The sequence below is a fragment of the Barbus barbus genome (assembly GCF_936440315.1).
Source record: "Barbus barbus genome assembly, chromosome: 23".
Taxonomy (NCBI): domain Eukaryota; kingdom Metazoa; phylum Chordata; class Actinopteri; order Cypriniformes; family Cyprinidae; genus Barbus; species Barbus barbus.
Genome location: NC_136751.1, coordinates 2,059,312 through 2,076,431, shown reverse-complemented (window position 1 = coordinate 2,076,431; position 17,120 = coordinate 2,059,312). Strand labels below are relative to the sequence as shown.

Sequence of the window (17,120 nt, the reverse complement as noted above, 5' to 3'; positions counted from 1 at the left end):
TCCCCACAGGCCTTAATCCAGGAGAGGCCTCCTCAGCAACAAATTCAGACAATTCATGTGGCCCTCAGCGCTCACACTCGTGTTTCTCTAGCAGACGCTCGCATGCGGTGTGTGTCGGTGTGTTCTTTACTGCAGTGTCATGAGAGAGAGAGGAAATGTGACAGATCGCTGACTCTCAACATCACTAACACTAGCAGCAACACACTCTCAAACCCCATCAACACACACACTCACAGAGACTCTCAAGAAATAGCAGGGTCAGATTTCACCTAAAAATCAAGAAATTATAGTATAAAACAAGACATTTTTATCAAATAAAATCATAATCAAAAATCTGTAATTTTTTTGTTTTGTTTCTGAAAGAAAAAAGTAAGTATTATCTGCATACAGATAATTTGAGGGAAAAATGTATTTGTATGTTAAATATTATAACATTTGTGTTTATGATCTGCAGTTGTTGTTTTTTTATCTTATCTTATCTTATCTTTTTTTTTAATTCAAATAAATATTAATCTAATACATATTGAATAAAAATTCCCAAAAGTCATTGTGGATACATACACTTCTTTAAAAACAATATTTCTGATCGCAAACTTTTGCACAGTAGTCTTTCACCAATGCTGCATTTATTTGATCAAAAATACAGAAAAAAATTATTGTGAAGTATTATTACATTTCAAAATAACTGTTCCCTATGTAAATATATGTTAAAATGTAATTTAATCCTGTGATCAGGACTAAAACTAAATGGAAATATATATATATATATCTATATTGAATTCACAGATGTGTATATATGTATGTGTGTGTTTGTACACATATGTAGTTTTTTGGTGTTTGGCTTAGTGTTATGTTAGAATAATTATTATAATCTTACACCTTTTGTTCTTTAATATTTTGAATTGTTTTTAAATTTATTTTTTGTTTTCATTTAAGTTGAGAAATTTTGTTGTATGCATTTGTCATTTTTATTTAATTTCTTATTTTTTTTTAAATGTGTATATATAGTATTTATAAAGTGTTAGCTTTTAGTTTTGAGTCTGTTTTAGTTGTTTTAATACTACAATTGATTGCTTCTGTAGTCCTCATTTGTAAGTCGCTTTGGATAAAAGCATCTGCTAAATGACCGAATGACTAAATGAAATGATCTGCAGCTGTATTTTCAGCATCATTACTCCAGTCTTCAGTGTCACATGATCTTCAGAAATCATAATAATATACTGATTTACTGCTCAAAACACATTTCTGATTATTATCAATGTTGAAAACAGTTGTGCTGCTTAATATGTTTGTGGAAACTGATACTTTTTTCAGGAAAATATGAAAAAAAAACATTAGAAATTAAATTATTTTAATTGTAAAGTACAGAAGTATATATCATGGTAGTATTTGTTGTACTGAATTATAATGTCAATTAAAAAAAATGTGTCTGGAAAAGATGAATTTCATCAGATTATTTATTTGTGTATTTATGTAGCATTACATTAAGGATAATTGTGTGGGAAAATTAATTTGTCATGATGATGAAGCGCACTCCAAAAAAAAAAAAAAAAAAGCAAAACAATGCACACAATGCAAGAAAAAAACTCAAATAAATTTTGGTGTTAAACATGACCCACGCATTTCATTGTGAGATTCACTCACCCACCACAGCAACACAATTATTATTCTCTTCTAAAATGACTGTAAATCAATGATTGTGTCACTACACGGTGACGTCAGTGGAAACTTAACTGAATCCAAGAACTTTGACCTAAAACTCCACCATAAACATTCAGCAGCCAATTCCAGTCTGGCATGGCTATGTTTGTGTGTTTGCGAGTGACTGAGTCATTTGTACTCATGCCAGTCCAGTTCAGGCCGTGTTTAACCTCAACACACTCGAGTACTATCAACAAAGGAGGATCAGAGGAAGTTTGCAGGGAAAACTGAAATCCTCCACTACGCTGTTGGCCGGTAACGTGAGCCACAATGGAGTGAAAGCTGATATTCCGCTGCTCGCTGCAATCCACCGAAGTACATTATGAGCGAAGTGAACCCGTTAATCGGCTTGGCTGAGTGATGTGGGCGGATTGGCCTATAAAAGGACTTATGAGCTGGATTCATGTAAACACTAGGCACATTAGGAGCATGCAGAGATAAGCTGGTTACAAACCTTCTCAAACAAAGCACGTGAGAGAAAGAGAGACGGCCTAAGAATGACAACAACGGGATTTCAATTATATTAGCCACATTTAGAGGAAAAATCATGAAGCGCTTGGTTTTCAGGAGGTTCATCAACAAACAAACACTTCGTGATCGGTGGGAACGTGTGCAAATATATTTCCAGACGACATAGAAGAATCAAAAACGTACACACAAACATGTAACAAACATCTGAGATGTCTTAAAATGTACAATAGCAGTTCACGACTGCATTTCCCCGCAAATACAGTGCATTTTGTGTTACGTGACACGGGGGTTTCTGACAGAACAAAGACAGAAAAGAGATTTTACAGTATCAAATAGCAACGTGGTGAAATTCTGACAAAAATACATATATTTATATATAGTGTACATGGAATTGCCTTCATTGATATGGGTATATAAATATGAAATAAAAACACTTAAAAAAGCACTTCTAGTTTATGGTTTCGTAGATATTTATGACATTCAAGCTCATCTGGCCTGCATTTAAACCAATGAAAAAGTATATTAATATATAATTGTTTGATAACACTTTATATATAATGCATTATAAAAGTAAGATAAGTTTTTAATGCATTAATTATGTCTTGTAATGCATCTCATAATGCATCCCATGAACCGGAGTTAAAATACATTATAATGCAGCTATTCACTGAACACACGTCTAGAAAAGAATGATGCATGAAAAACAAACCGTCAAATATTAGAATGCATTTTAACTTTGGTTACAATTATTTATGTAAAGATATAATGCATTACAACATGCATTACAAATACCTTTATAATGCATTATACATAAAGGCTTTAAGTGTTACCGATTTATCTTTTTGAGTACAACAGTATTGAGCCTCGTGTGTAAAGCTTCAGTATTAGACTTTTGGATATACACACAAGTCTTGTCATAAAATCAACAATTTGCAGCAACGTGGTGGAAATAGGGAACAACAATTAGTAAGTCTTTAAATGCAGTCCTCGATCAAGCCGGGATGCAGTGGTTGGGTCTTCGGGACATGATGAAGCCCCTGAGACACACGCACCTGTACGAGCCCTCCGTGTTCACGCAGCGAGCGTTAACGCAGTCCAGCGTGTCTTCATCCTCACACTCGTCCACATCTGCAGGAGTCAAACACACACATCTTTAGTGGTAAGGCTGTTTGAGAATGGAGGAGCAGTGAGGAACAATCTGCGCATACCTATGCATGTCATGCTAGTGATGTCGAGCTGATAGCCGTCGTAGCAGTCGCACGTGTAACCTTCCTCCACGCGAATACAGCGGCCATTTTCACAGCCGTGGACAATGCCACACTCTTCTGAACTCAGACTCCCGTATGATTCGTATCTCCCTAAAACACACACAGGATCACGGCTTCTTCTGTGTTCATGCACCACATACGAGTGCAGAGTTTTTCACAAAAATACCCTTGGCTAGCTGCTCTTAAAATGGTTTTAAGTTGTTTAAGATGGTGCACTTAATACTGAATGTGCACTTGTAGTGTACACTTCAAATCTTAAAATTATATATATATAAAAAAAAAAAAAAACGGTAGCGCTTTATTTTACAGTCCTGTTCCTCATGTACAGACTATGTACTTATTATAGTAATTACAATAGGTACTAACCCTGAACCTACCCCTAAACCTAACCCTACCCCATATTACCAGTACTTTCTTAGGTAAGTACACTTTAAGTACACTTTAAGTACACGTACCCTAAAATAAAGTGCAACCAAAAAAACTATAAAACAGCATTAAAAACTCATATCACTCGCAGAAATAAAAAGTAGTTTAAATAAATAAAAGTAAGTTTAAATTAAGTACACTTTTATTACTATATTTTACAGAAGTAGTTATTTTGATGTGTTGATTAAAGTACTAAAGCACATGTAAAGAAATTGATTGTCATTTTATTTGTAGTGCATTATTCTAATAAGTAAAAAAACAGTAATTTTTATGACATAACAGAAATGTCATAATTTATTTAAAATTCATTTATTTCATACTAAGTGTACTTCAAATCCATTAACATATGTTTTAACATATCACTTAAGACTTACAGATATAAAATTATAATCAAACTTTATTAGGAGGGTTTCTTTATTGCACAATACACATTTCTTAATACTAAGCCTAAAATGTCTTTTAATATGACTATTAATAAGGTTATTTAAAAAGTGTGCCTGAGGTATATTTGCGATAGTTCCACTTTAGCGCAATCAAATATACTTCAGTATATCTTTAGTTGGACAACTTCTGCACAGTTAAAGTGCATGAAGCACAACATTTGTTTTTCTAATTTAAAGATACCAGTTTAGTAGGCAGGGTATTTTTATAAAGCACATAAATATGTAAATGTATTTGTAGAACACTTAGCACAAAACAAATGTATTTCAAATACATTTGAGTATTTTTATTTTTCACTAGGTTAGACTTTAATTTCAGACTCACGCTCATAGACTGGTCGCGGTCCCTCCCGTCTGTCAGGAAACATTGGGAATGGGGGCGGGGCTCTCCATGACTCCTCCCCCTCGCCCTCGCTGTACGGGGAGTTTTCCGGAAGCGGGGCCAAACTGAGCGGAGGCCCATCTGGACGCGACGGCAGGGGTCGCGCATCAAATGTTCGCTCGCGGCGAGGATCCGGGACACCGAAGGGAGGGCCAGGCGCAGTTTCATAATCATCCTCCTCCTCATAGTAACGACTTCCACTGGAAATGAGTCGAGTACAGTTACACACAATCAGGGTATTACAGTTTAACTGCACATTTCTAAAACTTTGCCTCTTTTTTTCCAAACCTTACACACAAATTCAAGAACTGCACACACAAAATGCAAAACGCCTCACATCTCTTGCAAAATGAAGCGCTGCATTCAAAATATCACAAACACATCTCAAAAGCAAACACCGTTGTAAACACCTCTTTACTGTATGGTTGCTTGGTCTTCAGTGAAGCATATGTGAGGAGTTATTGTGAGGCACTGATGCATTAGTGGGGCATTTTGATTGGTTGTGTTTGAAAAAGGAAATCAAGATACTTCCTGTTAGATTTTTGTGTGTTACAGTACATATAGGGGTGTGCAATTTTGACCAAAAATTAATATCTCGATATTTTCTGGGAATTTATCGATAACGATAATTAGACAATATCGTAATAGTGTGTTATTGTGCTGATATCTTAAGGACTGTTGTGGACAGCTGACTCCTAAAGTTTGTGATATTCTTCATATTCTGGATGGTGGTCAGTTCACACTGATAGAAATTAATTTAAATTGATTTTTGAACTGTTATGGGCATTTTTACCTTTATAAAGCCATTTTCTGAGAGTGTACATTATCTTTTGAGTACAATTATTACATTTAATCAGTGAATTAGAATAATAAGACATTTGGGCTGTTAACAAGCAAATGAAATCAGTATCAATAAAATGAATCTTTGCAATGCAGAGGAAACACAAGCTGCGTCTGAAGTGGCATTTAGATGTATTTACACACTACTGTTTACTGCAGAACAAATGCATTTAACCTGCAATTACAAATGCATAAATAATGTTTTGATATATTAAACATAAAACGTTGAATACTGTTATTATTTATTATTTAAATAATAAAAAGGAACTATGTGAAATCGCCAACAGGTGGCAGCAAGTCACTATTAATAAGTGAGTCATTGCGATTAAACCGAATGATTAAAATATTTGACTCATTCAGGAACAAAACACGCTCAGAGATGCAAAACAGCGTTGTGGCTGTGTTTGGAATTATTTCTGTTGTTGAAATAGCACAAAAACACGCAATATGGTGTCTAAAACGTAAGTTTCTTAATTAACTTCTTGCTTTGAGCTGTTGTATAAAATTACATTTGTAATCATGGTAATTTTTGGAGAAAAAAAAAACAGCACTATTTCTTGCGATATTGATAGAACTATATGAAATGATATAAATATGTATATTTTCTGTCCCCATATCTTGAATTTTGTGATCATTCTAAATGCATTTTTTTGCCGTGAAAGAACACACTCTAAACGCACTAGACTTCATGTAATGCATTCACTCTGTAGGAATGTTTTTTGCAAAATACTCGATAATGTCAAATCGCACATCGTTAAAAGAACAATTATGATATTATCGCAGACGATATATAATCGCACACCCCTAGTTACATAGAGAATTGTGTGTTGTGTTTTGCCAAAAGTGTTTTGTGAAATTGCAACCTGAGTCAAAGGCCAAGAATCAGTGTATGTCGTGTATGGTAATTAGCGTATGAAAAGAACTGCAGTCGTGTATCGTTCGAATGACCCACTCACCCCGGGGCCGGCTGCCTGTAGGGGGCGTCTGGGAGCCCGTAGGAGCTGGGCGGTCTGCCTCTCAGCCCGGACCGCCGTCCACCCGCTCCCACAGGACTGTAGTCATCGTAATCAGGAGATATGTAGTCGGGGCGTCCCGGCAGGGGTTCGGGGTACTCTGGGGGGCTATACGGCGGGCGGTACCCTCCTCTTCCAGGCAGGGCCCCCGGGCCGAAGCGCTCGTAGTAACGAGGAGAGTAAGGAGGAGGACCGAACTCATTACACAGAGCCTCATAGGCCTCTAATCAGGAGACAGACAGAGAGAAACTGAATGAGTGTGTGAGGCTTGGGCAACGTTGAACTTAATTTCATTGGAATGATGGAAAATAAAAAAAAACTAAAACAACTAAACAGACAAAACAATCAAAAAAGGATCTCTGAAAAAGAAGTACACTTTTATTACGGAAATAATACACTTAGAATATACTTAAGTGTGAAATAAATGTAATGTTATGGACACTTAACTGCATGTTATTCACAATTAAATGATATATTACAGTTAGTTGAACTTTAGAGTGTTTTTTGACCCACGTTTATATGTAATTTCACAATTACTGCTATTGTCTTTCAAATGGTAAAACTTACTGCTGACAAGCATTTTTAATGTAATTTCTATTGAAACTTGCATTTAAATATATTTGCAATTCATATTTGGAATGAAGTTGCACTTTAGTACAATTAAAATATATTAACCTTAAACATAATATCAAATAACACGCTACAGTTAAGAATATACAGTGATCCAGTGCTTTACATGTGCTTTAGTATGTTAGTAAACACATCAAAATAAGTGTTCTTCTTTAAAACATTATTAAAACATGATTTCAAAAGTACTCAAAAGTAAAACTATTAATTTGACATCATTACAAAGCACACTTTTTAAAAGTCTTCTAAAGTGTGTTAAGAAAGTATCTCTCTTTATATCACTTAAGTGGTCTTTTATTTCAATCTGCAAGTACAGCTTTTAATAACATACTTTTGAGATTTGAAGTACACTACGAGTGCACATTCAGTACATTTAAGCACACTGCTTTCCCAAAGTTTGTAAACCTGATTAATGTTGTTTGGCTTGATTTTGAAGACTTCAGATAAAAAAATTAAAAAAAACATTCCACTGCCTGTGTAATTTATTAAATAGGTAAATTTCAAATGTGATGTCAAATCAAATACAAATTCAGGAGTTGAACTGAATTGAAAAGGCATTAGATGTGTCCCAAATACACTATACACTATGCACTTATACACGATGTACTCAACCATGTAATGTATGAATTTATAAGGTTATTTTGTCATTACATCACAGAGGGGGAGGAGATAATCAAGCTATAATTATTAATTAAAGCTGTGACTGTTGAGTGCATGAAGTGTCCAACATTCCACACTTTGTTTTTTGTTTTGTGCACCATCCAGGTATTTAAAGTGCACTTTTTCTTTGTGAAATTTTCAGTGTGAAATCACTACTCGCACTATTTATACTAAAAAACGAAATAGAATAGTGCATAAGTAAACAAATTGGGATGCATTGAGAATCCAGTTCTGAATGGCACACAGTCCTTTTGTGTGTGTGTGTGTGTGTGTGTGTGTGTTGTGTGTGTGTGTGTGTGTGTGTGTGTGTGTTGTGTGTGTGTGTGTGTGTTGTGTGTGTGTGTGTGTGTGTGTGTGTGTGTTGTGTGTGTGTGTTGTGTGTGTGTGTGTTGTGTGTGTGTGTGTGTGTGTGTACCTTCATCTCTGCGGGGGCACAGGGCACACTGCAGACCCCAGGCCTCACCATACAAACAGCAGCACTCAGTGAAGGTCAGCTGAGCTCCTAACAAAGGACTCTGACACACGAGACTAGCTGTGACGTGACGCCAACAGAAATTTAAGTTCTCATCTGAGAAAAACACAGACAGACAGACAACAAATAAACTTTAAAAAGGTCCTAAAGTTGTCATTTGACACATCGCCACTTTTGTTTTTTTTCCATTCTTAAAGGGACAGTTCTGTCATCCATTACTCACTCTCAGAACTTATAAGAGTTTCATTTATCTTCAAAACACAAATTAAGATATTTATTATCTCTCACCCTCAGTGAGGCCGCTTGCATTGACACAGTTGCGCTGCGTGTCGTCCAGCACTAGAGGAGGCTCACATGTACAGTAAAACGTTCCCAGTGTATTGACACACTGACCGCCAGAGCAGGTCTCCTCACTCTCACATTCATTATTATCTACAGGAAGACAGAGAGACAGAAACATCAGTCTGCTGAGCTGATATCTATCCCAGCTGGCACTGTTGTTTTGAAGGCTGACCGATGCACTCCAGCAGATCCGTGTCATAGTAGAATCCGCTGGGACAGTAACAGGCGTAGCCGGGAATGTTGTTGACACACACGCCGCCTTTACACACCTCCGGGTCAAACAGCTTACACTCATCCACATCTGTCCGGAGAACAAACACACTCAGATTAGAAACAGCCAATGCTTAGAGACTTACGGGATGTTTATGTGAGAGTCTGTTTACCCTTGTAGCTGAACGCTCCTGTTTCGGTGGTGATGTACCCTCTTCCGCTGGGACACAGCGACTGGAATTCCACTGAACGGAGAGATATTAATGACGGGAAATAGTGAGAAACTCATCTTTGTGAAAACTTGAATTTGCAAAAGTATATTTTTAATACTGTCCTTGCAGACAATATGATATTAATGAAGTTTAAGTGCAATTAAAGAGAGACACTTTCATGATTGTTTCTTAACACACTTAAGTAGACTTTTAAAAAGTGCACTGTGCTAATATCAAATTAAATGTTTTAATTTAAAGTACATTTAAAATCGTTATGGTATAATAATCTTTTGTCATGTTTTAATGAAGCACACTTATTTTGATGTGTGTTTACTAACATAAAGTTAATGCCTTTTAAATTGCAACAATGTGTAGATCCTTTAAACTTAGAAATGTGTAATTACAAATATATTTAAATACACGACATACACGTTTCAATAGAAATTATAAAAGTATATTTGAATTTAAATTTAAGAGACTTTTGAATGATGAAATAACATTAAAATGCACTTAAGAATGTTCTTAAAGTTCGTAAATTCAGTTCATAAAATAAATGTAATATATTTATTTTAAGAAATTTTAACTATTTTAAAATGTTTTAACTATAAATAATTTTCATTAACTAACATGCAATTAAGTGTCCAACAACCTTATATTTTCTTATGATAACCCTAACTCTAATAAATATATAATATTATTATATAGTAGTCAGCATTTGAAGTGGATCAAAACCTTTCATAAAAGATATCCTAAACCCAAAATGTGTTCTTGTCTTAGGACTGTCAGTCATCTGTCGTGTGTGTCATGTGTTCCCGCCTCATGTTTCCTTATTTGGGTTGTTTCCTGTCCTTGTTAAATGTTATCATTAGTTAATTCTTGTCCAGCCGTGTTCGTCTCATTATCTATGATTTACCTGTTTATTTATAGTCCTGTCTGTTCAATTTGACTTCGTCTGGTCTACTCGTTAACCCCGGTGTGTGATGTCCGTGTCTGCCTTGCCTTGTCCTGCCATGTCCTGTCCTGATGTCTGAAGTAAAGTTTATTGTTTGAGTTACACCCTCGTCTGAGTGTTCCTGTTCCTCCCTCGTGTGTGCACCGTGACAAGGACAGCTTTGATTAACTTTTTTGATCCACTTCAAATGTTGACTATAATAGTTAACTAAACTAAACTAAATTGTTACTTTAAATAAGATAAACCTTAACTGAAAAGCATTTTAATATAAAAAAATTATTTCAGCTAATTATTCAACACTTATCATTTTAATGTAGTTTATCATGATGTACTAAAATAACTAAAACTGAAATAAAAATGTATAAAAAACTATATTAGACATAATAAAACTACTAAAAGGATACAAAAAACCCCTACAAAATTACCACCACGCACACACACACACACACACACACACGTTTGTTTTTGTGAAAAGTGGGGACATCCCATAGGCGTAATGGTTCTTATACTGTAAAACCCTACACCTAAACTTCTCCCTCACAGGAGACTGTGCATTTCTAACCCCACCCTCAAAAAAAACAACTCACTCTGTATGATTTATAAGCGTTTTGAAAAGTGGGGACATGGGTCAATGTCCTGAAAAGTCACCTTCACCTTGTAATACCTGTGTCATACCTGTGTCATTATACACATTTGTCCTCATTTGTCACAAAAACGCGCGCGCACACACACACACACACACACACACAGACACACACACACACACAGACACACACACACACACACACACACACACACAGACACACACACAAAGTCGTACCTCAATGATTCTAAAATAACACTGATTCATTCACACTTAAGTATATCATTATAAAGTGTATAATTTCTGTAATTACTACTTCACAGTATTCTAAAGTGTACTTATTTTTCAGACTCGTTTGCCGCAGCATTTGCTCAGTGTTAGCGTGTGTTTGTTCACCTGTTCCCGTCTCGGGGCAGACGTCATATTGGCACATGAGGCCCCAGCCCTGTCCCGCTGTACAGCAGCACTCCTGCAGCGTGGTGTTCTGGGCCAGTATCTTGCAGGAGTACGGCTGCGATACGCCGTAGTAACACTCCCTTGTTTCTCCAGGCCGAGTCTGCGGCAGAGAGCCGGACGATCCAGACGAACCACGGCCAGCCGAGGAAGAGGAGGCTCCGCCAGACGGCTCCGACCGACCTGCAGCCAATCCACACTTCTAGTTTACTTCAAATCTTGAAAGTATATTTTTAAAAAACTGTACTTGCAAATAATATAATATTACTTAAATAAAAGGCCACTTAAGTGACTTAAAGAGAGACACTTTCATGACTGTTTCTTAACAAACTTAAGTAGACTTTAAAGTTCACTTTGTAATGATGTAGAAAACATCTGTACTTTAAAGTACATTTTAAATAATTGTTTAAATAATATTTTGTAATGCTTTAAAGAAGTACACTTAAGGGATTATGAAATTACAAATAAAGATGTACTGAAGTCCTACTTAAGTGGGTCAAAAATCACTCTTAAGTTTAACTAATTGCATTTAATATAAATGTAAACTAAAATACATTTTTATTTATTTGTAAATAACATCCAGTTAAGTGTCCAAAAATTCAAACTCAGTTCACACTTAAGTATATTCTTTTAAAGTACATTATTTGCATAACAAGTACTATTTTTTTTAAAGGCATTTAAAGTGTACTTATGCTTTTCCAAGGGATTAATATTCGGTAACACTTTATTTCGATAGTCCACTTTAGACATTCTACTAATAATAAGTAACTTTGCAAGTACTTGTCAACTAATTCTCATTAATATGCTACTCCATGTCTACTAACTCTCAGAGTGGACTGTTAGGTTAGGTTTAGGGTTAGGGTTAGTAGAATAAGTTGATATATACTTGCAAAGTTTCTGAGAGTCAGTATGTTGTATGTTGTGGACCCATCAAAATAAAGTGTTAGCAGATATTAAGCAGACAGTCTACTAATACTCTAATGACCGCTAGTTGACTTGTAGTTGCAAAGTTACATACTGTTAGTAGAATGTCTAAAGTGGACTATCAAAATAAAGTGTTACCTAATATTCTTTCAATAGCAAATGTATTGCTAAATATAGTTAAATCTAACTAAAAGAAGATTCTTTACCCAATATTTGCATGAAGATTGTTATTTGTATGACACATAATTGCTGCCTATGAATGAATCAGTCACTGGATAGGCTGCTACATTTGTAGGCAGCGGAAAGTCAAGCAGCTGACTTGTTTTTGGAACAGAGGCATTGTGTTTATTGATATATTGTTTATGTTATATAAAGCACCTTTATTACAGCAATGTAAAGTAAACTCATTGAAAGTGTTATTATTTTCATCATCATTATTATTAGCAGTAGTTGTTGTACTACCAGCAGAGGGCAGCACTGAAGCAGAGTTACTGTGCTTCTGCTGGATGTACAGTAGAGTGTGTGTGTGTGTGTGTGTGTGTGTTACCTGCGCTCTCTCTGCTCACACACTGGCCTGCGAGCGGGTCGAATTCCTCCTGTCCGTTCTCACACTCACACGTGAACGAGCCCTCGACGTTCCAGCAGCGCGCAGAGCCACACACACCCTGCATCGTCTCACACTCATTTATGTCTGAAAGAGACACGCAGGGGTTACATGGAGAAACAGAAGTGAAACACAAGTGTGCTTAATTGTATTGAAGCTGCACTTGTAGTGTGCTTAAAATCTTAACTGTACATTTTAAAAAAACTTAACTTGCAGAAAATATATTAATGAAATATAAACCCACTTATGTGGCTTAAAGAGAGACATTTTCAAGACTGTTTATTAACACACTTAAGTAGACTTAAGTTTAACTTTAAAGTAGTGTGGCCGAAACAGGAATAATACCCTAGATTTATTATGTAAGTGGCCAATTTTTATTCATTTCTTCCCTTGTTTTAGTTAAATCATGAGCACACCATTCCCTCCTTTCATTTTATTTTATTTATACTAAGCACCACACGTGACATGTGGAATGTATATATATAATAAAATGAGACATTATGTAGTTTTGTCTCATATTCATCTTTTAATCATATTTACAAATGTGTTTACTGTACCAATACTTTTGGATGGCACTGTATATATATATATATATATATATATATATTCCACCATTACACAGAAAAAAGACAGACTTTTTAAAAGTGCACTTTGTAATAATGTCATAATATTATTTTTTTTAAATTTTATATTTAAATAATTTAATTAAATTCAGTATAGAAATTATATTAATGTATATTTTTAGTTAATGCCATAAATGCATGTCAGTTCATTTGGCAGTAACTTTAACCATATTTCAAAGACAAAATAAATTGTATATAAAGATGTACTGAAGTCCTACTTAAGTGGGTCAAAAAAGTTTAACTAATTGCATTTAAAATAAATTTAAACTATATATTTTTTTAAGTATATTATTTGTGACCCAGTCATAAGGGTCGATTTTTTAAATTGAATAAATAAATACGATTTATAATGAATAAATAATCTTTCCATTGATGTATGGTTTGTTATGATCGGACAATATTTGGCTGAGATACAACTATTTGAAAATCTGAGGGTGCAAAAAAATCTAAATATTGAGAAAATCTCCTTTAAAGTTGTTCAAATGAAGTTCATAGCAATGCATATTACTAATCAGAAATTAAGTTTTGATATATTTACAGTAGGAAATTTACAAAATATCTTCATGGAACATGATCTTTACTTAATATCCTAATGATTTTTGGCATAAAAGAAAAATGGATTCTTTTGACCCAAACAATGTATTTTTGGCTATTGCTACAAATATACCCCAGAGACTTAAAACTGATGTTGTGCTCCAGGGTCACATTTCTGTCATGCACTCACCCACACACATCTGTCCATCACTGGTGGACTCGTAGCCCTGGTCACACAGACACTGATACGTGCCGATCAGATTCTGGCAGAAGGCATGATGTCCGCACACTGTCTCGTTAGCGCACTCGTTAATGTCTGCGAGAGAGACCCAGCTGTCATTCCGCACGTGTGTGTGTGTGTATGCATGTGTGCATGTGTGTGTGTGTGTGTGTATGCATGTGTGCATGTGTGTGTGTGCATGTGTGTGTGTGTGCATGTACGTGTGTGTGTGTGTATGTGTGTGTTTGTGTGTGCATGTACTAGTGTGTGTGTGTGTGTATGTGTGTGTGTGTGTATGTGTGTGTGCGTGTGTGTGATTTGCTGTCTGTCGGACTCACCCACACACTCTCCGGAGGCGGTGATGTGGTATCCGGGCTCGCAGGACGCCACGCAGCTGAACGAGCCGATGGTGTTCTCACAGCGCTGGGATCCACACACCAGCCCTTCTGAGTCCAGACACTCGTTCACATCTGCAGAGCAAACGCCTCAGCTGAGATCTGCCTATACACACACACACTCATCCCTGAACGACCACAGCGACTGACACAGCTACACTTTACTCGCCGTGTGGGAGCTTCACACTCCAAATAAATAAAGTGTAAAACGTACACTTTTTATTACGTCTCTATAATGACTTTATCTTTTTTTTAACAGGGCTGCAAAATGTGCCCAGACTTTAAGTTTCCACTCAATAAGAAATAACAAAAAAAAAGAAAAATTATACTGTGAACTTTTCCCTAAGAATTTATTTTATTTTATTTGATTTATTTATTCACATGACATGCAGAAGAAAATTGGGTAACACTTTATCTTAGGGTCTCTTAACTAGTTGCTTATTACCATGTATATTACTAGAATACTAGCAATGTATTAGTAGTAATTAAACACATATTAATAACTTATTCTACATCCCTAATCCTAACCAATACCTAAATTTAACAACTACCTTACTAACTATTAATAAGCAGCAAATTAGGAGTTTGAGGGGAAAAAGTTAATAGTTAATAAGTGTTCCCTAATCTAAAGTGTTACCGAAAACTGATTTTATATATATATATATATATAAAATCAATAAAAAAAAAAAACCTTGCTACATGTACTGCGTTAAGCTAATTGGGACTTGTTATAACACTTGCATATTAATGCTCTTTAGTTGGTTTTGATTGCTTCTATTGTCCTCATTTGTAAGTCGCTTTGATAAAAGCATCTGCTAAATGACTAAATGTAAATGTAATATAAATGTAAATATATGTTTTAAGTTAAATAATTGAAAATAATTTAGTTCAATCTCTAGTTTAATTTAAAATCATGTCCATACCTTTTTTTATTTACTTTAAATATATTTTATGGGCACATTTTAGTTTAGTTTGTTTGTGTATTAATTTTTTAACGCCATGTTAGAATCAGGGCTATTTACATGGCAAACACAAACTCAGCATCATAATCCATACAATTATATTATTATATAAAACATATTAACTTGACATAAAACCAAAAATCGAAAATACATTCAGGTGATACATTACAAAATCTTTCCCTTAAATATCCACATTTTAGTAATATGTTTCATTGCTTCAGTTAAATCATAATGTTGTGTTAATTTGTCCCTCATTTGGCCACAATATTGTATTATTTTCCCATCATGTCATGTACAGGGCTCCTCAATTTTTATTTTCAAAATGAAATGAAATTATTTTAAGAATTGCAGATGCCAGTACTGTCATGGTTAAAAAAACAATAAAAAACAAACCAGGCCACAAAAGTGATAGTTGCTTTATGTAATCTGAGAGCAGCTTTATTGGATGTCATTTCTTGTCAATTCAAAGGAAATATTAATGAAACTGTATTAAAATGAATTCATATATCTGCTCTAGAAGTAGTTTTTAATACTTTTTTATTTTAATTTCAGTTTTTTTTTCCCAGTATTCAACTGTATCATACTGGTTGAATGTTTCCCCAATAAAACCCCTAGAAATGTTGTGATAGTAATATTTGGAGTGTGTTTGTGTGTGTGCACGTTTTTGTGACAAATCAGGACATAAATTTGTATAATGACACAGGTATGACAGGTATTACAAGGTGAAGGTGACATATGAGGACATTGCCCCATGTCCCCCGCTTTTCATGTGCGTGTGCGTGCATGTGAGTGTGTGTGTGTGTGTGCATGCATGTGCGTGTGCGTGCATGTGTGTGTGTGTGTGTGCATGTGAGTGTGTGTGTGTGTGCATGTGAGTGTGTGTGCGTGTGTGTGTGCATGTGAGTGTGTGTGTGTGTGTGTGTGCATGCATGTGCGTGTGCGTGCATGTGTGTGTGTGTGCATGTGAGTGTGTGTGTGTGTGTGCATGCATGTGCGTGTGTAGAAATGCACAAAGTCTCCTGTGAGGGCTAAGTTTAGGTGTAGGGTTGGTGTAGGGCAATAGCACACACAGTTTGTACAGTATAAAAACCATTACGCCTATGGGATGTCCCCACTTTTCACAAAAATAAACGTGTGTGTGTGCGTGTGCATGTGAGTGTGTGTGTGTGTGTGTGTGTGTGCATGCATGTGTGTGTGTGTGCGTGCATGCATGTGAGTGTGTGTGCGTGCATGCATGTGAGTGTGTGTGTGTGTGTGTGTGTGTGTGTGCGTGCGTGCATGTGTTTTACCCAGGCAGGCTGTTCTCTCTGGGTTGGTGGTGAAGCCGGTTTGGCAGTGGCACAGGAACGATCCCTCAGTGTTGCTGCAGCGGCCGTCCTGACAAACTCCCTCCTGAACACACTCGTCCACATCTGGACACACACACACACACACACACATGAGATCATCCCATGCAGAAGCCATCAGTAATAATGCTCAGTCTCACAACAGTTTTGCTCTGCTCTGGATGATTCAGATGGAGCTGAATTCACAGGAACAGGGAGACCGGATAACTGCGCATTAAGTCAAATTAGCCAAATTACTGAACATTGCTCCATGATTGGCCAAAAAGTGTGCAAAAACATGTGTCTTTTATTTTCCACCTATTCTTTTCCACAATTTAGTTTTCATGAGCATTTTACACCCTCTCTCTGACCCTCTGAATCAAACAGGCTGCTTTTTCCTATACTGTTCCTTTAAGACATCAGTGTAAAACACCTATGAGTGCCATAATAATAAATACATTTTTAATTAAAAGTTCCTAAA

General features: G+C 35.8%; 1 protein-coding gene across 4 annotated transcripts in view; it reads right to left on the bottom strand.

Moving 5' to 3' along the window:
- Nucleotides 1-1,439: 1,439 nt before the first annotated feature.
- Nucleotides 1,440-17,120, bottom strand: part of LOC306842593 (latent-transforming growth factor beta-binding protein 4-like) — an 82,369-nt gene continuing 66,688 nt past the window's right edge. For all 4 annotated transcript variants that reach the window (XM_079373543.1, XM_079373544.1, XM_079373545.1 and 1 more), the window contains 13 exons: nt 16,604-16,726; nt 14,296-14,427; nt 13,928-14,053; nt 12,524-12,667; nt 10,996-11,235; nt 9,026-9,097; nt 8,815-8,943; nt 8,589-8,732; nt 8,244-8,396; nt 6,485-6,764; nt 4,632-4,888; nt 3,381-3,530; nt 1,440-3,300 (listed from right to left, as the gene is read on the bottom strand). In XM_079373543.1, the coding sequence (XP_079229669.1) occupies nt 3,164-3,300; nt 3,381-3,530; nt 4,632-4,888; nt 6,485-6,764; nt 8,244-8,396; nt 8,589-8,732; nt 8,815-8,943; nt 9,026-9,097; nt 10,996-11,235; nt 12,524-12,667; nt 13,928-14,053; nt 14,296-14,427; nt 16,604-16,726 (2,087 nt within the window). In that variant the 3' untranslated portion in view covers nt 1,440-3,163. The remainder of the gene's footprint in view (nt 3,301-3,380; nt 3,531-4,631; nt 4,889-6,484; nt 6,765-8,243; nt 8,397-8,588; nt 8,733-8,814; nt 8,944-9,025; nt 9,098-10,995; nt 11,236-12,523; nt 12,668-13,927; nt 14,054-14,295; nt 14,428-16,603; nt 16,727-17,120) is intronic.